Source organism: Panthera tigris, chromosome E1, assembly GCF_018350195.1.
Source record: "Panthera tigris isolate Pti1 chromosome E1, P.tigris_Pti1_mat1.1, whole genome shotgun sequence".
NCBI classification, from domain to species: domain Eukaryota; kingdom Metazoa; phylum Chordata; class Mammalia; order Carnivora; family Felidae; genus Panthera; species Panthera tigris.
The window spans coordinates 16,837,242-16,863,599 of NC_056673.1; the positions used below are offsets into that span (position 1 = coordinate 16,837,242).

General features: G+C 37.8%; 1 protein-coding gene across 5 annotated transcripts in view; it reads left to right on the top strand.

Annotated features, from left to right (window-relative positions):
* Nucleotides 1–26,358, top strand: part of SSH2 (slingshot protein phosphatase 2) — a 254,643-nt gene that overhangs the window by 41,446 nt on the left and 186,839 nt on the right. For 2 of the 5 annotated variants that reach the window (XM_042966620.1, XM_042966619.1), the window contains exons 2-3: nt 2,304–2,456; nt 16,418–16,498. The exons of 1 other annotated variant lie outside the window; for it this stretch is intronic. In XM_042966620.1, coding sequence (XP_042822554.1) covers nt 2,304–2,456; nt 16,418–16,498 — 234 coding nt within the window. The remainder of the gene's footprint in view (nt 1–2,303; nt 2,457–16,417; nt 16,499–26,358) is intronic. 2 more of the 5 variants (XM_042966621.1, XM_042966622.1) reach the window with 2 other exon arrangements.

The window sequence follows — 26,358 nt, forward strand, 5'->3', positions numbered from 1 at the left end:
AGGTACACTTGATCTTCTTCCTCTTGAAACTTGTAGTCTAGAGGAGTAGCTTTCATTCTTAAGAATGGAAGATCTCCATTCTTATGATGGAGATCCACGGTAAGAAATACATTTTACATTATGACTTGTTACACTTGTATAGTGCTCTTACACATACATATCTAAAACAGAAGTTTCATGAAACAGTTCTCCCTTTTTATGCAGGGTGCTCTGATATTTTCTATTTGTTGTTTTTTTTGTTTTTTTTTTTAAAGCTAAGTTGCTGCAAACCACTAAATTGATTTCACAAGCTATTAATGGGTCTCAGTCTGAAGTTTGATTACTGCAGTTTGATGAGTAGAAGCTGGTTGATTACTGCTTTGGGGGAGATTTTCAAACACATGGTTTGTTGCCAAGGGGCTTGCTAGGAGAGCATGAATATGGTGTCTGCCTTTTGAGATTCCCAGCTTCCCATTGCTCAGATGGGACAGAGAATATAACTACATATTCCTCCCAAATACACCAAAACTTTCAAAATTTCAAAGGCAGTGCTAACGTCATAAGATTCTATAGGTCTGGAAAGGACATGCTTCTTATTCTCAAAATGATCAGAGCTGTTTAGATTTAGTAATAAGTGGGAAATAACTAGCTAAGGAAATTTATCCAAGGCTAATGCCAAAACATACACAGAAAACCTGAAAACTTTCAGTAAGAAGTTTAGAAAGTATCTTTCTTCATTTGATTATTTGGAATTGAGGAAACTGGGTATACTTAGTAGTATTACTTGACTGGAAGTAAACTATGAACAATGCTTGCAGAGAGGACTTTTATGATCCCTAACCTCACAAGCGATCTTTTTGTCAAAATATGGAACTGTTTCTTATCCTTTACAGAAGACAGTTCAGAGCTTAGAAACACAAGAGGGGTCTATCCATTCATCTCAGTTTGTAGTTCTTTGAAGATTAGAGAAAAAAGGATATTGCTTCAGAAATTTGAAATTAGAACTTTTAATCTGAGGAAGTTTTATTCTGTGGCACTGTATGTTCTGATTTCTACCCAAATTGGATCCAAAACTTGTCATTTTGGTAGTGGAGGTTTTTGTTTTCTACCCCAATGGGAGCATAACTATTATAGTAGGGTGATTTTTACTTTGAATTTTTCTAATAACCACCTTCCTTTGATAAATCCACATGACAATGACAATGACAGAGCCAATGACAATGATCTGAACTTACAGAAAATATGTTCCAGATTTAAAGTTTCTGGAGGGTGTAGGGTTTCATTACATTTCCTGATGGAAATGTATTTCCATGCATTTCCTGATGGAAATTACATTACAATTCCTAATGAAATTATTTTATTGTGGCAAAGGGATGATAGTAAATTACTGTATTTTAGACAATAATATTCTAAGATGGACATGGCTTAATTACCAACTAAGAATACCAGTGTTGTTCTCATGCCAATATTTGTTCTCCATCTAGACACTGGAATAGTGAGAATAACAAAATGAGCTAGGACAACTCCCAAGTCAATGGCTTCTCATATTTTGTTTTGCTTTCTTCTTTTTCCCCAGTTAGAAGAAACTAGTATATTTGGAAAGAATTTTCTTGGTTATGAGAAACAGAGACCATCCTTTTCAGAGGATATATTAACATGAGAAAGAACTAAGATTTTTCTCTACATGGAATGAACATTTTCTTTTAGAGAAATTATCCTCCCAGGAGGGGATTTTTTGCTGGAATATCCCGGTTTCTGACAATCCTGCCCATGCTCAGACAGCTCTGCCTTTCAAAACCTGACTGATGTCTGTAGGACTTGGCACTTATCACTGCTTCCTCAGGGGCATTGCCTGGGCCTGGAGTTCATCCTTGTGCTGACTAATGTCCAATGCAAGAAATCCATGTGTAAGCCCCAAGTTTTTTCTAGGATCAAGACAGTAGCAACCATAAACTCCTGTGCTTTAGTGTCTTTCTCTGCTTCTCATGAAAAGAGCTCTGATTTCTACTGACATGGGTTTTGATTTCTGCAGAGGACCTTCCTGCATTTTGCCTCTGCTCTTGAGAAGAAGCCACTGTCAAAAGCAGTTCATCTTTTTATGCAAGTTTCTTTTCAAAGGAACTCCTTTCTGTGGCAGTAATCAGGGGGCCTTGTTCACAAAGGTTTCTGCTGACCCCTGGCCTGAGCAGAGTGACTCTTCCCTTGTGAGCTCCCTGATTCTGCATCCTCCTTGATGCTCTCTTCTTTGGGGTCTCTAGTATCCTTGCTGTTATCAGTTGGGGATGCATCCTTGTCTGTCTCTTTTTTTTTTTTTTGGCCTGAAGCTTAGGGCCCCAAGGTGTTTCCCTTTGGCCTCCATAAGGACACACAGCACCTGGAAAGCTGCCCTGGCCCCAGTGGAAACATTCAGGAGATGGAACTATGAGACCTTAGAAGCCAACCGGAGTCAAGGAGCACTGCATGGGGACAGACCTATGGTTGGTACTGGAGCCCTATCTCAAATTTGAGCTTTGACTCACCAGCAAGCTTCTCTTCGAGGCATTGTTAGCTTGGATTTGGGGCAACTAATATTCTTAAAAAAAATTTTTTTTTCATGTTTATTCATTTTTGAGAGACAGAGAGAGACAGAGCATGAGCGGGGAAGGGGCAGAGAGAGGGAGACACAGAATCCAAAGCAGGCTCCAAGGCTCCGAGCTGTCAGCACAGAGCCTGACGCAGGGCTCAAACTCACGAACTGCGAGATCATGACCTGAGCCGAAGTCGGATGCTCAACCAACTGAGCCACCCAGGCACCCACAACCAATATTCTTGATTGCAGGAGGGACTCCTTTATCACTGGAACCCCTAGACTAGTTTTGGGGATTTTTCTCACCACAGTGGCTCTTATGATGTCTCCGAGTTGTGGTTTAGGAGGTAAGACACCTTGGTATTGACTATCCACCTGGAATCTCTGGCCCTTGAAGTAATTTCTGAATTCATCTCCCAAATCCTTTCTCTAAAGTGGAACTAAACTGAGAGAAATGCTCCCTTTCTTTCGTGGGTTATTTTCTCTAGTCTCTTGCTCCTCTGTTCTCTGGCTGTGGGGTGTTGCTGTTTTATGTCTGGGATCTCTTGAGACACTTCCCCTCTCATCCCTGGGCTCATTTCCTGACATTGCTCAACTTGTAGTCAGCTCTGGGCTGCTGTTAGCCCTCAATAAAGACCCGCTTTTCCAGGTTATTTTCTATAATGCTGGATGAGACAGGCTGAAAAGTCTGTTTTTCTCCTCTTGAGGGTAGCGGGAAGAACTCCTCAGACCCATGACCGATGTTTGAGGGACCTTTCTCAGAATTCTCTGGCAGAAACTGAATTTTATGTGGTCACCTTGTCTCCTACCAGCGTGAGAGTTTCCCCAAGAGTTTAGCAATCTCACCATGGTGTCACCTGCTAAATTGTGGGTGACTGCAGGAAAAAAAAAAGGCAGACTTGGGCAGATTTTGTAATTGGGCTTCTCTCACCATTAACAGTTTTATGAATTTAAGGATCTTGAGTAGTAAGCCCTATCTCTACCAGACCCAAAACTGAATGTGATTTTTAGTACACATTGAGAGTCAAATCGGGGAAGGAGAGCTCTGGAGAGGTATTCAGGTGATGTTCACCTCAGATAGTTTTAATGGTTGGTATAACTCTTTCTCCAAAGAATAGGGAGTGAATTTTCTAGAAAGATTTTATCTGAAGTTTACAACCTTACAGCTCCTTCTGGGCAGCTTCTTTCGTCAGGTTCAGTTAATTAATTAGAATATAAAAATGACCTTTCTGCAGTATGAAGAGATCTTGTGGTCAAAATAGGAAATTAAGAGACGCCTGGGTGGCTCAGTCGGTTAAGTGTCAGACTTCGGCTCAGGTCATGATCTCACAGTTTGTGAGTTCGAGCCCCACGTTGGGCTCTGTGCTGACAGCTCAGAGCCTGGAGCCTGCTTCAGATTCTCTGTCTCCCTCTCTCTCTGCCCCTCCTCCACTCATGCTCTGTGTCTGTCTCTCTCAAAGATAAATACACATTAAAATAATAGGAAATTAATTACAAGTACAAAATCATCACTCACTTTATTCCCAGTTCAGCTTGTTAGTCCTTAATTTTAAGTATCTCTAGCCTTCCTTGCTAATCAGCCTGGATCCTTCTCTGGTACTAGAGTTCAGTCTTTCAGTTCTCTTACTTAATTGAAGAGGGAATCAAGCTCTTTACTGAGAAATAGGCCTAATCCTTGGTCCTAAGTAAAAACTGCTCTTTTCACAATCATCTGAAACCTGACTTGATAATGTCTTGGGACTCTATCTCAGTAAGAGCAATCTTTCTGCACTTGTCTTTCTTTCCTGGCACACATACCCAGACCTTTGTCCAAGGGAGGCATTTCTCTTCTTTCGTACTCAGTGTCTTCTTGTCTTCAAGTTCTTCTTGTTTTCTGAATTCTCCCAGTTTCTCTAAAATAGCCTTCTCTTTGCTCTTCAAACCTGCATTCCCCAAAGGAATAACAGAGCTTTGCTTCTTTGCACATTCTACAGAAGCGTACGGTGGTCATGTTACATGGTATATGCGTTAGCATCTCTAAAACCCAACTCACTTTCATAGCCCAGGTTCCAAATCAAGCTACACACAAAAAAATATTAAGGTGTTTGTGGGGCACGAGTCTATGGCTGTGTTTAAACCACAGGTAGCTCTCATGCGTTGGTCTGAAGAGGGAAATAAAGAATTAGAAGTCTCAGGTTTTAAAGACCATAAAAACAGTATATAAGATGATTTACTAAATAAAAAGGGGACAACAAGAATTGTATGCTTTCAGCACATGTTGGGAGTTAAACTTTCTTTATCTCCTTGTTTTGCTAGCCTGCTGTCAGCTCATGAAGTTGACAGAACAGTTTTTTTTCCCCCCAAACTCCTACACAGAACAGGAGGGAAGTAATCAGCTAACTTGTTAATAGCAGAAGCCTAACCCAAAATGGAAAATAATAGATTATTTGGTTTGCCTAAATTAAAACAAATCTATCTCTCTATGGATTATATATCAATTTTAAGCCACTTAATTAGCAACTAGAGACATAAATCCAAAAATTTTCTTTTTTATTTTGAGATTACAGATCTAGAAGTTCTGAGTTACTGCTGCTATTTTATTCTTTTTTTTATGAGATTTCAGTGAAGGTTGAACATCTACCACTGGCTTCTTTGCTTTTTCACGTATTTATGAGCTTACTTGTTACTTGCTTATTAATTTGTTCTTCTGTGGATGATTGCTTTTCAAAATCCACCATGGTACCCTAGTTACCTATGTAGGCATTCAATAAATATGGGTAGTGCCCCTTTTTGTAAATTGAATAGTCTGTATATGAATGGCTGCTTTTATATCTCACTGGTGATTCACCACTTTCCTTTTGTTGGTTTTGCTATAGAGAACTAGTTCAGGACTGATATGATTGCACCATTCTGATTCTAAAGCAGTGACTTAAGTGTTCTCTGTAGATGCAAATACTTTAGACCAGTGTATTTCAAACCTCAATGTTTATCAGAATCACCTGGAGGGCTTGTTAAAAACACATTTCTGGGCCCTACCCCCAGATTTTCTGATTTGTTAGATCCAGGGCAGAGCCTAAGAATTTGCATTTCTAACAAGTTCCCAGGTGATGCTGTTTCTGTTGACCTGGGGACCACACTTTTAAGAAATCACTGCTTGGGGCAGGCAGGGTGTGCCTGGCTGGCTCAGTCAGTAGAGTGTGTGACTCTTGATCTCAGGGTTGTGAGTTTAAGCCCCATGCTGGGTTGTTTTTGTTTTGTTTTGTTTTGTTTGTGAGCTGGGGAGAGGGGACAGAGGGGGAGAGAGAGAGAGAGAGAGACAGAGAGAGAGAGAGAGAGTGAGAGAGAATGAGAGAATGAGAGAAAGAGAGAATATCTTAAACAGGCTCCAGGCTCAGCGTGGAGCCCAACACAAGGCTCAGTCCCATGACCCTAGGATCATGACCTGAGCTGAAACCAAAAGTCATATGTTCAACCAACTGAGCCCTCCAGGCACCCCCAAAAATAAAATCTTTAAAAAAAAAAAAAAAAGAATCACTGCTTAGGGATTTTTCTCCTATTTCAGAAACATGGCCTCGTAGGACAGATGGTTATATCAAAAAAAGAGAAGGAAAAAAAAGCCCAAACCTCAAGAAGATGACAGAGTTTGGTGGGCTTTAAAATATATATATTCAAATGATCTCCATGTGAAGATGTGAATTTGCTATTACGAGTAATGTGGCATTTGTATACGATCTGAGATAGTATCCTAAGTGAACATTCAAAGAATTAAAAAGTGGAATCTCCAAATCTACAAAATATTCATATATCAAGATATCATGTTGTAGACCTTAAACTAATACACGTTATATATCAATTTTATCTCAATAAAATGGGGGGGGCGACTTCTTATCACTGTTATTTGTGATAAAAGACTTGGGGAGAGGAGGTATAATGAAAGAGTAGGAATGTTGGTATCTAGGAGACATCAGTTAAAATCCTTGTTCTGCCACTTACATTTAATGAATGACTTAGGAGTGTGTAACTTTACTAGGTTGTTTAGTATTAAATAAGGTAACAAATATGAAATGCTCTGCTTATCGTTGTCCATCGGTTATTTTCATAGAAGCTGGCCTCCTCTGTTGCTTTTGTATACTCAGGAATCTTTTCAAACTCTATGTGATAAGTTTTATCCAAAGTCATTACTTATAATTGGATCCCAACATTTGCAGCCCTGTGGATGCTATAGAAATGCAGACATAGAAGATAAGGACCCTGTTCTCGAACTACGTAAAATCTGCTTAGAGAGTTAGGATCCTTTCCATTGAAACTACCAAACTACTGCGGTGTCTGGGTGCCTCAGTCAGTGAACATCCAACTCTTGGTTTTGGCTCAGGTCATATTCTCATGGTTTGTGAGTTTGAGGCCTGCATGGGGCTCCATGCTGACAGTGTGGAACCTTATTTGGATTCTGTCTGTCTCTGCCCCTCCCCTGCTTGTTCTCTCTGTCTCTCAGATAAATAAACTTAAACAAACAAAAAAAAAGTACCAAACTACTATATTAAAAATGGGATAAACTGTGACCTTTTAAACATAAAAAGGTCAGAGGTAAGGCAGTGGCTCAATGCAGTTATCAAGGTTCTGGATTCTTTTCATCTTTTGTGCTCTGTCATCCTTAGCATGTTGCCTTCTGTTCTTGAGCCTCCCCTTTCCAGGTCACAAAATGACTTGTCACAGCTGTAGACCTCATATCTTTGCACCACTGCATCCAAAGGCAGAAAAAGGGCAGGGTTTTTATTGTTGTTTTTCTCAGTTCTCCTTTATCAGGGTGGAAAATCTTTCCCTCAAGCAGACTTGCCTTAGGTCTTGTTGACCAGGATTAGGATACTGTGTGCTAGCCTGCAGGAAGGCTAAAATGACAGATGGTAGGACTAATAGATGACAGAGTTGAGAGATGACTGTTGGTAGACAACAGGGAGAGTCTACTAAGGGGAGCTAATACTGTGATCTGTAAAGATGACAGTTCTAGGCACTTTCTCATTAGGCAAAATTGTATGCTCTAGGGTAGGGGTTGGCAACCTTTTCATGTTAAAAGCCTGATAGTAAATATTTTAGGTTTTGCTGGCCACAAATGGTCTCTTGCATCTTCTTCCTTGCTTTTTCTTCTTCAAAAAAAAAAAAAAAAAAACACCACAACCCTTTAAAAATGTGAAAAACATTCTTAGTTTGCTGGCCGTATGAAAATAGGCTATAGTTTGCCAACCCTGCCAAGGTTATGAAGGCTCAGAGGAGAGGGAGATAACTGAGGCTGAAGTCATCATTTTGAAACTCCCTGAAATTCTGAGATTTGAGTGGTCTTTGAAGGATGGGTAAGATTTACATTGAGAGATTCTGTAACTTCTGAAGGGAGCAGTGGGTGGGGAAACATGTCTGTGAAGCTTACCATAAAATAGCTACATGTTACCTGCAAAGAGTGAAAAGCAGCAATACCTCTGCAGGTGAAATGGGCCAAATTGCACATGAAAGTTAGGGAGTGCTGCATACCTGGACTGCCTCAGCCACTGACAAGCCAACCTTCTAAGTATCTCTGAGAAATAAAGATGCTCTTTTGGCTTAAAGCCTCCATGTTGACTTGGAGCCCAAGGAAGGCAGTGTCTCATGTAACAGTTGGCTCTTCAGTAGGAGCTGTTGCTACTATGACTAATTAAAGGACAAACATCTTGTGTTTGGAGAAGATTCTTGGTGTCTTAACCATAGCTATACACAAAGATCATAACTCATCTTCAATTTGTACTATTGTTGTTGACAACAAGGAAGAATTGCATCAACTAATGCTAAGTCACTCATTCACTGAACATTTATTGAATGCTGAGTGTATGCCAGGCCCTAAAGATGTAAGTTGAAAACTTATAGTCTAGAGGGAGGGAAACAATATATAGAGAGATAATTATAGTAGAATGAGATAAGGATTAGAAAATATATGTACAAGGAACTGTGAATGCCTAGAAGAAGGAACCATCAGTTAGTTAATCCTGATTTAAACTCTAGGTGACTCAGTCTAATTATTGCTGTCCTTCAGTGGACATAGATTATATCCTTTTTTTCTTTCTTTTTTTTTTTAATTTTTATTTAAATTCAATTAGTTAACATATAATGTAACATTGGTTTCAGGAGCAGAATTTAGTGATTCATCACATGTAACACCCAGTGCTCATCATAACAAGTGCCCTCCTTAATACCCATCACCCATCTAGCCCATCCCCCACCCAATCCTTCCATCAACCCTCAGTTTGTTCTCTATGGTTAAGAGTTTCTTATGGTTTGTTTCCCTCTCTCTTTTTTCCCCCTTCCCATATATTCATCTGTTTTGTTTCTTAAATTTCACATATGAGTGAAATCATTTGGTATTTGTCTTTCTGTGACTGACTTATTTTGCTTAATATAATACATTCTAGTTTCATCTACATGGTTACAAATGGCAAGATTTCATTCTTTTTGATGGCTGAGTAATATTCCATCGTGTATATATACCACATCTTTTTTTTTCCCAAGTCTAGAAAGGCTTTTATTTATTTTTTTTTAATTTTATTTTTCATTTTTTTAAAATTTACATCTAAATTAGTTAGCCTATAGTGCAACAATGATTTCAGGAGTAGGTTCCTTAGTGCCCCTTACCTATTTAGCCCATCCCCCCTCCCACAACCCCTCCAGTAACCCTCAGTTTGTTCTCCATATTTATGAGTCTCTTCTGTTTTGTCCCCTTCCCTGTTTTTATATTATTTTTGTGTCCCTTCCCTTATGTTCATCTGTTTTGTCTCTTAAAGTCCTCATATGAATGAAGTCATATGATATTTGTCTTTCTCTAACTAATTTCACTTAGCATAATACCTTCCAGTTCCATCCACGTAGTTGCAAATGGCAAGATTTCATTCTTTTTGATTGCCGAGTAATAACTCCATTGTGTATATATACCACATCTTCTTTATCCATTCATTCATCGATGGACATTTGTGCTCTTTCCATAGTTTGGCTATTATTGATAATGCTGCTATAAACATCAGGGTGCGTGTACCCCTTCAAGTCTGTATTTTTGTATCCTTTAGGTAAATGCTTAGTAGTATAATTGCTGGATCATAGGTTAGTTCTATTTTTAACTTTTTGAGGAACCTCCATACTGTTTTCCACAATGGCTGCACCATCCTTAATACTAGCCAGTTGTCTTACAGATCTGTACCATTGATTACAAAGAGGCCTATGTGAAATACTGTGGTTGAATCAAATCCAAATCATCATCCAGAAAAAGCAATTTCAAACATTCTACTGCTGCTGTTAGGTGTTTAGGATCCTCTTTATGTACAGAGTATATGGCTGTAGTGTTATTTATTTACTTAATTTTGTGCTTCCTGCTATACTAGGTATGAATACTGGGTTCTATAAAACAATTATTTTCCCCAGTAAAACTTGCAGAAAAGAAGATTCTGTGGTAGGGAGAACATGCCCTCCTCCCACCCAAAGAGTCTCCTCATCTTAATCCCCTGTGAACCTGCAAATATATCATGTTCCATGGTTGGGGCAGGGGGTGGATTAAGGTTGCAGATGGAATTGATTGCTAATTAGATGACTTTAAAATAGGCAGAGTATCCTGGATTATTGGAATAAGGGGAAATATAATTATAAGGGCCTTTGAAAGTGAAAGATAGAGACAGAGAAGAGGTTGTATTGATAAAATATAAGAAAAACTCACCCTACCTTTGCTGACTTTAAAGATGCAGGAAGGGAGCCACAAGCCAAGGAGTGTAGGTGGCCTCTAGTTACTGGAAAAGGCAGGGAAACGGATTCTGCCTGTATTAGTTTGTTAGGGCTGCCAAAACAAGTACCATAGACTAGTGGCTTAAACAACATTAATTTTCTCACAGTTCTGGAAGCTAGAAGTCAGAATTCAAGGTGTTGGTAGGGTTGATTTTTTTTTTTCCCCCTAATATCTCTCTCCTTGGCTGGTAGATGTCTGTCCTGTCTCTGTCTTCACATTGTCTTTCCTCTCAGTGTCTGTGTCCTGATCTCCTCCTCTTACAAGGCCGCCAGTCATATTGTATTAGGACCCACCCTAATAAACCTTATTTTAATTTAATTACCTCTCTAAAGACCATATCTCCAGATAGAGTCACATTATGAGGTCCTAGGGATTAGGAGTTCAACATATAAATGGGGGCAGGGTGGAGAGAGCAAATTCAGCCTGTAATACTCCCCTAGAGCCTCCAGAAGGAACATGGGTCTGCCACCACTTTAATTTTAGGACTACTGACCTCTAGAGCTGTAAAGATAATAAATTTTGTGTTGTTTAAACTTAAGTTTGTGGTATCTTGTTACAGCAAATTAGAAAAATGAATACAGTTACAAGTAATCTGAGTCCATTAATAGGAGACTGATTAAATGAATTTTGGAACATCTATACAATGAAATAGCAGTGATCAAAAATACTGAAATAAATATCCACTGACCAATAAATAGATTTAAAAATGTGATAAATATACAATGGAATATTATTCAGCCTTAAAAGGAAAGGAATTCTGACACATGCTAAGTGAAATAAGCCAGTCACAAAAAGAGAAATACTGTATAATATCACTTATCTGTGGTATTCAGAGAAATCAAACTCATAAAAATAAAAAACAGAATAGTGGTTGCCAGGGGCTATGGGAAGGGGAAATTAGTTTTTTAATGGATATAGAATTTTCATTTTGCAGGATGAAAAAGTTCTAGAGATTGGTTGAACAACAATGTGAATATACCTAATACTAATGAACTCTTTACTTGAAAATGGCCAAGATGGTAAATTTTATGTTATATTATTTTACCACAATTTGAAGTTTTAAAAATAGTGAAACCAAAGACAAGTTTAAAAGGCAATGACAGAAAAATAGGTGTAGTGTGCTTTCATTGTGTATTTTTAGAGAAAGTATACACACACACACACACACACACACACACACACACAATATCTCTGAAAAAATCCCAAGAAACTCACGTAGTGATTACTTATGAGAATGGGATTGTAGAGAATTAGGAAGTGGGAGGACAGGGATGGGAGGAAAACTTACATACTCCTTGACAGCTTCTGAATTTTATTGGCCACATGCATATATTACATATTGAAGTAATGGTTTTTACCATAATTTACAATAATTTTGAGCTCATAGACACAGAGAACCAGAGACACAGAGAACGGATTGGTGACTGCCAGAGGTTGGGGAAAGACTGGGCAAAATGGATAAAGGCAGTCAAAAGGCACAAACTTCTAGTTATAAAATAAGTAATGGAAATATACTGAAAGAAAGAGAGTGAGAAAGAGAGAGAGGAAGGAAGAAAGGAAGGGAGAAGGAAATGGAAGGAGGAAGGGAGAGAGGAAGTCATAAGGTTTTTAAATCTGTAACTTGGGGTTAGGGACTGCAGAGAGGGTTTTCTCACTTGGGTCATGTTTAGACTGTGAAATCGCTTTGTCAATCCAGCTATGTCTAAGTGTCAGGATAAATAAGACCTTCTTGTTTTGGCCTTTAAAGAGTTAAAAGCTTAGTTTCAAAGTGGTCATTAGGCTTTAAGGTACACATGTATGTTATGGTTTGGTATCTAATAGTATATTTTTAAAATCTCTAGTTTCTTTAAGAATAAGTGCAGTGTGTTCACTTAGAACCTCCGAAAAAAGTTGGGGGAGAAAATATAAATGAAAATAGAAAAGACAAAAGAAATATAATAGCCAATATTTTCTGCTTCTTAAAAATCACATAACCTGTATACAACAAGAATAGAATAAAAGACACTTAACAGTAGAAACAGGTTTTGACTCTTGTGGGATTATTTCTTAAGACTTCTTCTTACAAATTGTTAGGTAACTGGACAAGTTAGATTTTAACATTCTTCAAAACATCCTTCTTAGTACATGAGTCCTTGCATCATACATTCCATATAAAGATTGCAACATTTTATTACTATAATTGTTGCTTAGAAGCTATTCTGGATTGAAACTTCTTGTTATATACGGATGTGTTTTCCTTACCAACAATCTTGGCCCTTGTTTTTCTCCAATGCTTAGCCAAAGCATATTTCCATAGAGCCATATACTTCTTTTTGTAGTTTTTCATCTTCATAAAAAACAAAAAACTAATTCTGGAGCCTGTTCAGTTATCTTTCCCTTTTTGTTTAGAATTTTCCTGTAGCTAATATAGCACCCAGAAAATTGCTTAGTACATAGTAGGGGTACAATAAATGGTAACGAATGACTCATTGTGAACTCAAAACTTCAGGGTTATATAGGGTATACAAAATTGTCTGTATTTAGAAGTGAAACTCCTATATATTTTTAAAGTTTATTTATTTATTTTGAGAGAGAGAGTGAGTGGGGAGGGGCAGGAAAAAAAGAGGGGCACGAGGATACCAAGCAGGTTCCGCGCTGTTAGCACAGAGCCCAACGCAGGGCTCAAACCCACGAACCACGAAATCATGACTTGAATCGAAACCAAGAGTTGGTCATTCAACCTACTGAGCCACCCAGGCACCCCAACACCTATAATTTTATAGAAGCAAAATTCCCCTATATAGTAGAAGTTTCTTTGAAAGGGAATTTAATGCAAATTTATAAGCATCTAATAGGGAGCATCTAATAGGGAGATTATTACTATATTATTATTATCATCATTAACAGCAGCAGCAACAGCAGGAGCAACAGTAGTGACATCAGTAAGTCATGCTGCGTGCTTTTCCTGTATTATCTCTCAGGCAATATTTCCAATGCCCCTATTAGATAAATGCTATTTTCGTGCCTATATTTATGGATGAGGAAATTGAGCTCAGAGTGATTAAGTAATGTGTTCACCATCCCATGGCTAGTAGGTGTCAGAACCAGGGTATGAACTCAATTTAGTTTAGTTAAGATTTGGACTTGGCACTTCTAATGCAAAAATATGAATTTGACATTATCCACTTCAAAATTGGCCAAAGGGACATTTAAGAAGGGAAGGAGGAGAAAGAAGGAAAAGAAAAGAGAATTGACATCTGCACTACAAACTGGGCATGATCACTATCTTCATGCTAGAAAAACACTGGAGGATTTTGTTCAATATGAAATTCAGGCAAGGCCAGGTTGGGGAAGAGCCTGCCAACTTGAGAAGTACTATGTATATATAAAAGTCCACCTGGGAGTGGATCAAGGTAGCATCTTTTATTCCCAGTTTAGTAATGTTAATTTTATCAAGTACTTTTTAGCATCTATTTAGATAATCTTATAGTTTTCCTCATTTGACCTAATATGCTAAATTATATTAATAGAATTCCTAAATATTCATTCATTCTTGGAATAAGTCCTTTATAGTTATAAGCAAGACAGTTCACTCTGCAGAACCCAGGAACAACTCAGGAACTGGAATTACCAAGTACCCCAGAAAGCAGAGGAAAGAACTTGAAATATCCTTTGTCTTCCTTTAGGATTAGATTTTAATTTGGAACTAAATATGTTGTTTGCTAGTAAATATTTGTTCCGTGAACCAATTATTTTTAATGCTGCCAACACACTTAAATTGATACCTTGTAACTTAATGAATTAAATTACAATTAATACGTATGCAGTAAAGTCTTAAAATAACTTTAGGAGTGTGAGTCATCACAGAACCACCTTCTTGGAAGATATTTTAAAAGAAATCATGTAAACATGCTGAAATATTTTTAAGAATGAAAACTTTGAAAATCTTAACTAGTGTAATTTGGATTAATTGTACACTGTGGCAGTGACAAGCCACTATTGATATGCTTAATATTACTTATGTTGTCATCTGTTGTGATCCGAGAATTTGGGAGAATTGAAAGCAGTTTTGATCTCTACCTTATTAATTTCTTCAAATATTTTAGTTTTTTTAATTATGCCTTTAGCTTTTCTAATATGACTTTTATAAGTCTTCAAGTATTTTGTAGTCTGATTTTTTTTTTTTTAAAGACAAGTGGAAAGTAAATGTTCTTATTATTCCCCCTCCAAAATTCAAGGGAGTGAGGAATAAAGAGATTTTGCATTTGTAGGATTTAAAAAGTGATTTTAAATGTTTGGTTGTTTCTGTTTATTTTCTAAAAGAGGAAGAGGGAGGGAAAATGGAAGATGAGACTTGGTTGTAAGAGGGAAAACTAAAGTAGGCAAAAGATCAGGGTAGGAAAAAAGAAGATAAACCAGGAGAAGGCACTTACCAGAAATAATAGCTCTGAGCTTTCCTTTTTTTTTTTTCAGTTGTTTATTTGCACTTCAAAACTCAATCTCTACAGGTATTAAGTGGGTTTAAATGTAGTTTCAGCTTTGAAAAGTCAAAGTAAGAGTCAACTAGGATAGCCACAGAGTAGATTAAGATTAAGTTTCAGCCACTGGTAGCAAGGTGGGTTTTTTGTTTTTTGTGTTTTTTTTTGTCATTTGAGAGCTTTATTGAGATATAACTGATATACAAAACACAGACATTGTTAATGTGTACAATTTGATGAGTTTGGACACATGCATACACCTGTGAAACCCATCACTATAACCATCTCTAAACCTATCTGTCACCTCCCAAAGTTTCCTCATGCCTCTTTGCATTTTTTTTTTGTTGTTTATTTGTTTTGTGGTAAGAACATTTAAGCATGAGGTATGCCCTCCTACCAAAAATTTAAATACACAATGGAATATTGTTAACAGTAGGCATTATGTCATATAGCAGACCTCTATAACTTTTTTAGCTCACTAAACCGAAACTTTGTACTCTTTAAAGAAGAACTCTCAATTTACTCCTTCCCCCTTAGGCCCTGGAAACCACCATTCTGCTTTGTGCTACTGTGAATTTGATTATTTTGGATACCTCATATAAGTGGAATCGTGTAATATTTGTCTTTCTGTTACTGGCTTATTTCACTTAGGATTTCCTTTTTTTCAGGCTGAATAATATTCCATTGTATGTATATATCACTTTTTCTTTAGCCATTTGTCTGTTGTTGGACATTTGGATTGATTCCATCATCTTGGCTATTGTGTATAGTGCTGCCATGAACATGGTAGTGCAGACACCTCTTCCAGATCCTGATTTCAGCTCTTTTGGATTTATACCCAGAAGTGGAATTGCTTGATAATACAATAGTGAGAAGTTTTGATGATATAAGCATTTACATCTTTATGTAGGGATAGCTCAGTTTCCAGTAGCTTTTACTCAAACAGCAAACATTTGGGTGGAACTTAATGGGTGAGAGTTGGAGCTTTTTTTCTTCTTCTCTTTTTTGTGGTGTTGTAGTCATAAGGGAAGAATAGTCTTGTGTTACCAGCTAATTATTTCACTCTTTTGTCTCATTTTCCTTATCTGTCTTCTAGACAGATTTTGAAAAAGAGATTGGACAGTGGAAGAAAGGTTTTAAATTGTTTTCTGGCATCCATCAGGTGGACTTGGGTAGGGCATATCTTTTGGCTGTTCTTATAAACACTTGTTAGAAGATGGCTGATGAGGCTAGTAGTTAGATACCTCCAGTCATGTCCTATGTTATATTCTGAAGCCTGACTCTAAACAGTCATATTAAATATGTACCTTTGGATATGAGGATAAATGAACACAAGCCTACCCTCTGGGAATAGTCCAGAGGACATACTATAAACAGTTAGTAGTACCATCTTTACAGAAAAGGGACACCCCATTGCCCAAATTGGAAACCATAGAAAATGCTTCAGCTAATCAAACATGCCTCAATCAATTTTCTGGTCACCTAACCAATCAACTTGTTGGCTTTATTCTCTCCAAAATAGCCATCACTAATCAGAATTTCAGCTTCTCACGTATGAGCTAACATGACTCGGTGATGTCTGCTGGCTTTTCCCTCAGGCTTATGGCCCCATTCATCTGGATCTGTGAAATGATCTTGTTTGTATTACAGAGTTCTCATTTGGAAGACAGTGAATCAGCAGTGTTACTTTCCTGTGAATGTGAAGAATCAGATATCTTTAGTGGTTCCAATGTACGTAGGTATATGTTTTTATACAGCCTTTGGTAATTCCAAGTGAAAGCTTTTTGGGTAAACTTGGCTTTCAAATGCAACTGAGATACAGTACCTATTGTTTCATCTGTTTGGCCTCACTCAGCAAAATACATAGTCTGTGAAAGCAAATAAGGGACTTGGAATGAGTATATATATATAAATATAAGCATTATATTTATAAATATAAATATGAGTATATTTGTATGCATAATAATCTCCATTCAAGGTGTATTTACCAAAGTAGAAAAATGTTGTAACCTGTGAGTGAGTTCTCCCTCAGTAAAGATGATTGTTTTAGTGGGCTTTTTACATTAAAAAAATTTTTTTTAATGTTTATTTTATTTTTGAGAGAGAGAGTGCAAGCAGGGGTGAGGCAGAGAGAGGGGGACAGAAAATCCAAAGTGGGCTCTACGCTGACAGCATTGAGCCCAATGTGGGGCTTGAACTCACAAACCATAAGATCATGACATGAGCTGAAGTCAGACGCTCAGCTGAGTAAGCCACCCACGTGCCCCCTTGCATTTTTTAATGGTCAGTAGTTTCCTTTTCCCTGTGGCAACTGCTTGGTATTGGTGCTTCACTGGACCTTTATGCCCCACAGACGTAGACCTAACACATCCTGGCTGTTGAGAATGTTAAGCCAAATAATGTTTTAATTACTGGATCATGCTATCTAACTAAATACATTTCATGAGATGTTATAAATTTATTTATCTCACTGGACCCCCAAAATAGTTGCTTAATTACCACAAATTGCCCAGGCTGAATCAGGCTGAAGTTAGTTAGAGAAGGACTTAAATTGACTTTTAAAAAATTTAAATATGTCTTGTAACAGGATAACTGCCTTTGCTAGCCATGGCTAATGCTAGGTTCTACAAACCTTGATGATAAAATCTGGATCCTGTCTATTTTAGGATGTTTATTGTATATAGTAGGCACTCTATAAATGTTAAAGTTTTACCAATTGAAACTCTCGAAGTAAGTAGGGCCTCCTAAGTATATCACCATAGTACAGCCTAGCCTGCTCTTAAACTGTCTTCTTTACTTCACCTTCACTTCACAGAGAAGGTGATCGCTACTTCAGGACTTCATCCAACTATTATATTGACTGACCCAGTTGCACTTCCTTCAGCGTTGATGATGAGTCTGAAATGGCATTAAGTTAGTTATTGTGACTCACTAATAGCTGGAGCTGTGCTCATTCCCTAGTGCTTGAAAACATTGATGAATTCACATGAACACTCATTTATTATCAACATTTTGCAGATGACAAACTGAGGGTAGAAAGGTTGTATTCTTTGCCCAGTGTTGTGTGATAAGCAGGGGCAGCGCTGATGTCAGATCTCAGCACCCATCAGTGCTGTCATCAGTGCTCTCATTATCAGCAGGCAGCAACATCATTGATGGAATATGTACCAAGGCTGTTTATATAGTTTCCTCAAGATTTACTTTGCTCAGTCTGCAGTGGCATCTTCTGGATTAGACTGCCTTATTTTTTGGCTGACTTTGTCTTAAAGAGACCAATGCATGACAATCTATATGAAGAAAATTTTTATGAAGTTGTGCACATGTGGGGAAAAGATGACTCTAGTTTTAATGGTTCTCTGAGAAACAATTAATTGGGTATGTATATTTGCAGATTATTCTGGATCGCTTTATTTTATTGCCAGATTTCATTCATTTAAGTCAGGTTTGTTATCTTTTCCTCTTTATAAGGCAAAAGTGGTTACATGTATTTGGCTGGCTCTTAAAAAGTATTGAATTATCCTCCTATTTGGTTGCTTAGGGAGTATTTCCTATATGTTTTCCCCCTTTCCTCAGCTCCCATTCCCACCCTCATGTCAAAGGAGGTTGAAGATCTCCTTCCCAGTTTGATGCCTTAAATTTGAAAACAAAATTGTTTGGAGAACAAACTGATTGAAATCTCCACTTTGAATTTTCTTCAAAGGAAATTGCATGGGATCTTGATAACTATTTGAAATAGAAGTTAACTATTGTAAAGAAGAGTAGCACATAAAGTCAATCACTGAAGAACTTTCTCTTCAATCTCGGGATAACAGAATTATGAACTTTGGTTATCTATATTCATTCATGCATGCATGCATGCATGCATTCAATCATCTCCAAGCACTGATTGACTATCTCGTAGTAATCACTGGGCGCAGGGCCATGGAAGTTAGGCATAAAATATAGAATCTACCCTAAGAGCAAACTTTCAGCTATAAGATGAATAAGTTCTGAAGATCTAATGTAAAACATAGTGACTATAGTTGATAACATTGCATTTGATAATTTGACATGGCTAAAAAAGCAGAACTTAAATGTTCTCACAGAGAAGATAAATATCTGAAGATGGGGGGAGGGGGATCTTTTCACAATGTATATGTATATCAAAGCACCATGATGTACACCTTAGAATCTTACAGTTTTATTTGTCAATTTTACCTTAATAAAACTGAATTTAAAAAAATCTACCCTAGGAGAATGTATAACTATGCTTCAACAGCTTAGTTTTATGGATTTTTATGGAAAGCCATGAAAAGGAGAGGAGAAAATCATTCATATGCAGTACATGGGGAGAAGAAAAGAAATATGTGGATGAGTGGAAAGAAACTTGGCTGGAGGCAAAGAGGGGATGGCTGCCTTAGATCTCTTGGGGCTTTCTTAGAAGAGAAGGGAGGAGTGTAGAAAAGCTTCTCCCTCTTCTCTGGTCTTATTCAGCCTCTGGGGAAGCAGATAAAGGGTAGAAGCAGCTTCTTGTTCCCTTTGCTGTGTCCAGGGTTGTTGGAGGTCTCCATAATGGGAAGAGGGACTGCCTGCCCCCAGAGCAGGCTTGACAGTATGACTGGAAAAGGTAGCAGAGGAGAAGATACTGGCCTTAGCTGCAGGAGTTTCACTTTGGCTTCAGATAGGAAAGAATGTAGGTAGTGACTAAAGCAGGTTGGGGTACTGTTAGCCACAGTAGCCACTGAGATTCCTGAGAGTCCTCTCTATTCCTCATCCCCATACCTTGCTTTCCTGCCTTAAAGGAGAAAAAGCTCTGTGTAAGCTGGAATTCCAATTACCATGTTTGTTGGGGTTCAGCTAGAACCAAGCAGATTCATTACCATTGCAGGGTTATATCTTCCCCAGCCTGGAGGTCAGGAAAATGCTTGTTATGTTAGTTTTTTTCCTCAGGATACAATTTCTTTCTTTCTCTCCTTCCCCTGGTCTTCTGACCCCCACTCCCACCCTACCAAACAGGAGGAGGGACACATATGGGTGGTCATACTATTTTTATGGTCTATTTCATTCCTATGCTTGGATATTATATCTTTGTAGGGAATGCATTTCCCTTCCCTACAATCAAAACAGCATTTTGTTTGATTAGCCCAGTGAAAGGAAGGAGTGTTAGCCTTCTGTTATTAAAGAGAGAAAAAAAGAAAATGTTACCCTTGAATCAAATGTGGAAAAGGCAGACAAAAAGGGAAATCTAAAATGTAAGAATTATTTGGTGTAGCATACTTTACATTTTTAAACTGTAGATTTGCATTCTTTTCTAGGGCAGGCCAGGTGTCTCAGAATATAGCAGTATCCTTCTAGGTGGCAACTTCTATGGAGGTTTTCATGTGTAGTCATTTTGTGGGAGAAATGGCTTTGGAGAGAGAGAGAATGTTTAACCTATGTTTAAGATAAATTTAAGAATTGTAAAAAGTTATTAGCATTAAGATAAGCAAGCCCTAATTCAAGGCCTGCTATTGAGTAGTCAGCCTATGGGTTGAGAACAGAAGGCACTTTAATCTTTAGGATTCTTCTGAAGCATCTTGTTTTTCTTGTATGTTTTACATTTTAGAATGTGGTATATGGGATGATCAAAACAATGAATTATTTGTCAGCTTAGAAAGTAAAACTATATTTAAGGGGGGAAAATTGGGGCACCTGGATGGCTCAGTCGGTTAAGCGCCTGACTCAGTTTTGGCTCAGGTCATGATCTCAAGGTTCATGAGTTCAAGCCCCACATCAGGCTCTGCGCTGACAGTGTGGAGCCTGCTTGGGTTTCTCTCTCCCTCTCTCTCTGCCCCACCCCACTTGCACGGTCTCTGTCTCTCTCAAAATAAATAACGTTAAAAAAATTTTTTTTGAAAAGGGGGGAGAACTGCTATTGTCATTAAATCTACTTTTGTAAGACTCTAGATATTGTGAGCAGGCACACTAAACAGTAGGTCGTAGATAAACTCAGAGATACAATGATAACCAAAGTAATTGGCTGGAAGGTGGTGATGGTGTAGGCTGATAGTATGTGCACCTAGTCATTTCTGATGGTTTGTATTTACCTTTTTTCTTTTAGCTCTCGGTATTGTATTTTTTTCCATTTTTGCAGGCTGATTTACAGAGATACCATTTCACTAGACAACATACACAAATATAAAAAGGATAAAAATAAGAAAATTTGTTGCCAAAGAGATGTGAGTTTTATTACAGCTCAAGATTCAGACAACCTGGGTCAGAGTCGCAACTCTACTTCCTGGCTCATGATGTCACTTCTCTAAGCCTCCTTTCTCCCATCTGTAAAATGGGATTAATAATAGTACCTGTCTCAGAGTGTTGTTAGAATTAAATAAGATTTATGTAAGGTACTTAGAGGGTCTGGCACATTTTCTGTGCTAAATAGAGAGCAAGGACAGATGTAGGATTCCCTGATGTCACCATGTCTTCCACAGAGTCAGGACAGTGCCACTGTTGTCCGTGGGCACAATTTAAGTTTGTAGTCCATCCAGTGCTGTGAGGGAAGAGGAAAAAGTGGACATCTTGACCATCTTTATTTTTCTTCACCACCCTTGATTTGGCTTGTGGTCCGAATAACTTGTGGCAATTTCTAAAATATATTATTTAAATTTGTAAAATGATTATTGAAGGGCCAGAAGCTTTCTTTTATTCTTCTTTATATTTGCCACAGTGCCTACCGTAGTGATTTGCAAGTTGCATACATATATGGAATGCCTTGGGTAATGGAACCTCAAAATGATGCTTCAGGCACACCAGGCTTTCCCCTGTACTGGTTTTATATTGGTCTGACTTCTGGCCCTTCTTTTGACCAGAGACATACTTTGGCGACATCTGGCACAAGGATATAGAATGTAGCAGTGAGATAATTGTAGGCAGACACCAAGAGCTTGACCTGATTTATAAAATCAACCAAATAAAAGCTCCAACTAGCTGAGTTATCCTGCTTCCATAATCTGAGGCAGGGCCTGTTCGGGTGTACTTGTTCCTTATTTTGGTTTAGGAAAGCAAGAAAAGCAGAAGATGGCATGACTTGTAGGATTTTTCATTAATAAAATTATACAGAGTTTTTTTAGATTACAGCTTGGAAATGAGTTACCCTTTGGAAGGTAAGCAATCTATTTAGCAATTACTATTTACCAGACATGCTAAGTGATTTTCGTACACATTAGTGTTGAATCCAAATTTTTGAGGTTAAGGACTTTTAGTATTTCCCATTTAAAGCTAAAGAAAAAGAGGCTTGTGTGAGGTATGTACCATGCTGGTAGTGACAGCCAGGTCTGCCTGACACTTATTTGAACTTTTCATCTTATGCTGGATTACCTTTGCCTTTGAATGGAATATTGTTATTCTAGTGCTAGGGGGTTGGGACAAATGGAATAGTGGTTCTCAGCTCTGTTTTTGCACCAGAGTAATCTATGGATCTTCTAAAAAATAGAGACTCAAATCTTACCTTAACGACTTTCTCATTCAGTGGGTCTTGGACATCTGTATTCTTTACAAGGTACGTAGGTGGTTACTTCACACAGCCAATGTTAAGAATCATGGTTCTTAGAAATTCCGTAGGGAAGAATTATAAGATTACAGATCTGGGGGCATCTGAAGACTGAATTTGGGATATTGTAAAGACACACCATTGATAAAAGTATAGGGGAAAAAGAGGTAGCTTAATAATAATAAAGTTTCATGTTTCAAGAGGTAGAATAGTATGTGTCATCAGAAATTGGATATATCACCAGGTTATTTTATAGCCAGATTAATTCTCCATTCTTTCTGTGAATCTCTAGAGTGCTCCCACTATTGTACTTAAGCACAGTCCTTCTCAACCCTATTTTGCTCTCCCAGATATCTTTTTACCCAGTGGTTGGGGTAAAGTTCTAGTGAATTTGCAATTTCAGACTATTAGGCAAGAACTGCTAACTCTGAAGAGAGCAGTGGATGGCAGTGATTAAGACAAATGTGATGGGAGAATGTAAATTTAACAAATTCTTAATCTTAATGGATCCTGTCTTCTGAGTCCCTCCTAATACCTTCTGTTTATTTTTTGTAATCTCACAGTATACTTTGGCAACAGGGAAGGGTTAGTAATTTTTCCTTTCACTTTACAATTAGGAAGCTTGAGTTACAAAGGCCAGGACTTGCTGAGAACTATAACTAAAATAATGGCTAACATTTGTTGAACACTAACCATGTTCCTGGCTCTGTAGGAATGTTTTTACATGTATTATCTCATATTGCATCTCTGATGTGGACAATGTTTTAGGGATAATAAAACTGAGCTCATTTATTCTACAGTTATTTGAGTCTCCTCTGTGGCAGGTACCATGCTAGGCAATGAGTATCCGGTGGTGAACAAACCAAACCCTTTCCCTAATGGAACTTACAGGGGAAGACACATAATAAAAAACAAATAAATATTCAATTATAAAATTTGATAGTGCAATGAAAAATACAAATGGGAAAATAATAATAAAGAATAACAAAACAATAGCCAGTTAGATAAAGGGTGGTCAAGAAGGGCCTCCCTAACATGGTGATATTTTAGTTCAGAATTGTTCAGGGATTTGCTTAGTGTCACACATTTAGGAAGTGATAAAGTTCAAGTCTGATTTCCAAGGCTATGCTCACTAAGCTATACTGCCTGTCAGACATGTGCTTGGAATCTGCCAGACTCTCCTATCTGGTCTGACAAGCATTCCTGTCATGACACCGTACCAAATTTCCAGAAGGGCATCATAAAATTTATAAATAAGAAATTATAATAATGTTTCTTTCCAAAAAAATCTGCCTCCTAAATACTTCTTTAAAGAGAGCCCTAGGAGGCAGCAAGGAGAAGGGATAGCAAAAAATATTGCAAGCTGTATATGGATTTCAGCAAATGATAGACATAGCTCCAGAGAAGCTGGAAATCTCTGCTATAATTGCACCAGGTACATTTGCATGAGGAAGTGCTCTCTTGGCATGCATGGGCTGGGACTGGGTGTTCCACTTTGGATCAACATCTTATTTCCTGGCCTTACTTGAACTTGAACTTGAAGGTGCTGATCCAGGAGCCAAGCAGAAGACATCTAATGGAAGAAGCTGACTGAGGAGTGTTACGTGGTGGCTAGAACCTCAGGATACTTGGAAAGAATGTTGACGGAAGGGAAACTGCTCTTGGGAAGGGAAAGAACGAAGTGAACAGTGAAATACAGCCTTGCATTTAAATGCTGCGGTCTTCTTTTGACTTTACTGCAATGCTTAATTTGCCAAGTTACTTTCTTAGGATTTTCCAGCAGAGTCCTCTGAACTCCCCCTTTGCTCCAGAAGAATTTGTCCACTTAATCTTTTTCCTCCCAGGAAATAACAGTAGTTCTTAAGCTGTTTAGATTCTGTAGAAGTGTAATACAAGTTTTTAAACCCTGGATTATGAACCTAACTGTAGATTTGAATAGTGCTTAGTATAAATTTATGTTTGGAAAAGGTCTGTGCATGATATTCATGTCTATATCTTAACTTGATGATTATACTGGTAAAGATTGTAAATCCTGGCAATCTGACAGTTCAGTCAAAAGTTATAATTACGTTGAAACTCTATGACCCTGAAATCTAATTCTTGAAAACTTCCTCTGAAGAAATTATTTAAATAGTGTAGTACTAAAATTTTAGTGACTATATTTAATAATAGGAGAAAGGGAATGGTTAAGTAAACTGTGGTTAATATTAGACACAAAACCCAGGGACCATAAAAGAAAACACTGATAAATTCAAATACATAAAGCCAAAAATTCTACATTAGAAGATTCTATAAATAAAATCACAAGACAACACGTTGGAAAAAGATTTTCAACACATATGACAAAAGAGCTAATTTCTATAATATGTAATGTGTTATATAATTTTTTTAAGATCAGACACACAATAGAACATGTGCAAAAGAAATTAACAGAGTTTCACAGAAAGATACATAAATGGCTCTTCACCATATGAGAAAACATTCAGTAGTCCTCATACCAATTATTTACCAATCAGATCAGCAAAGGTCATATAAGTATGATACTGCATTGTGTTGGCAGGTACTTAGGGGAAACAGCAATGCTGTATATTGTTGGTGGACTCTAAATTAGAATAAGAGGACATTTTGGAAATATTTATTAAAATTCTGTATGCCAATAGCATTTACTCTAGAAATTTCATTAGGAATTTATCCTCCAGAAATATTCCTATATATGTGAAATTTCATATATTGAAGGATATTCCTTGCAATGTAAATGAATTTGACAAATTTGAATATAAATTTGCTATTTATAATGACAAAAAATTTGAAATATCCTAGATGCCTATCAAGGTGTTTCCATATCAGCTAATATGGAGTTGTCTTCTGTTGTTGAAATACCAAAATGCAAAGCAGTGTGTGTGTTTCATTTGTGTGAAAAACAATTAGAGGAAAAAGAATATATTTAGATCCTTAAATATGCATAGATTGTATCTGGTAATATATATAAAAATTTAAGGGGCACCTGGGTGGCTCAGTCGGTTGAGCGTCTGACTTCAGCTCAGGTCACGATCTCGCGGTCCGTGAGTTCGAGCCCCACATCGGGCTCTGGGCTGACGGCTCAGAGCCTGGAGCCTGCTTCCGATTCTGTGTCTCCCTCTCTCCCTGCCCCTCCCCCGTTCATGCTTTGTCTCTCTCTTTCAAAAATAAATAAACGTTAAAAAAAAATTAAAAAAAAATTTTAAAACAGTAGGGTGCCTGTGGCTTAGTCTATTAAGGATCTGACTCAACTTCAGCTCAGGTCATGATCTCGCGTTCATGAGTTTGAGCCCCGCATTGAGAACATCGCCTTCAAGCCTGCCTGGGATTCTGTCTCCCTCTCTCTCTGCCCCTCCCCTGCTTGCTCTCTATCTCTCTCTCAAAATAAATAAAAATAACTTTAAAAATAATTTTAAAAACGGCAATTGTGTTTAGGGAGAAGAACCTGTTGGCTCAAGGAATGGACGTGAGATGGAGACCTATTTAATGTTCATCATGTTGCTGTTTTTTTTAATTGTGTACCATGTGCAAATGATACCTACTTTTATTTATTTATTTTTTTAATATATGAAATTTATTGTCAAATTGGTTTCCATACAACACCCAGTGCTCATCCCAAAAGGTGCCCTCCTCAATACCCATCACCCACCCTCCCCTCCCTCCCACCCTCCATCAACCCTCAGTTTGTTCTCAGTTTTTAACAGTCTCTTATGCTTTGGCTCTCTCCCACTCTAACCTCTTTTTTTTTTTTTTTTTTTCCTTCCCCTCCCCCATGGGTTTCTGTTAAGTTTCTCAGGATCCACATAAGAGTGAAACCATATGGTATCTGTCTTTCTCTGTATGGCTTTTTTCAGTTAGCATCACACTCTCCAGTTCCATCCACGTTGCTACAAAAGGCCATATTTCATTCTTTCTCATTGCCACGTAGTATTCCATTGTGTATATAAACCACAATTTCTTTATCCATTCATCAGTTGATGGACATTTAGGCTCTTTCTATAATTTGGCTATTGTTGAGAGTGCTGCTATAAACATTGGGGTACAAGTGCCCCTATGCATCAGT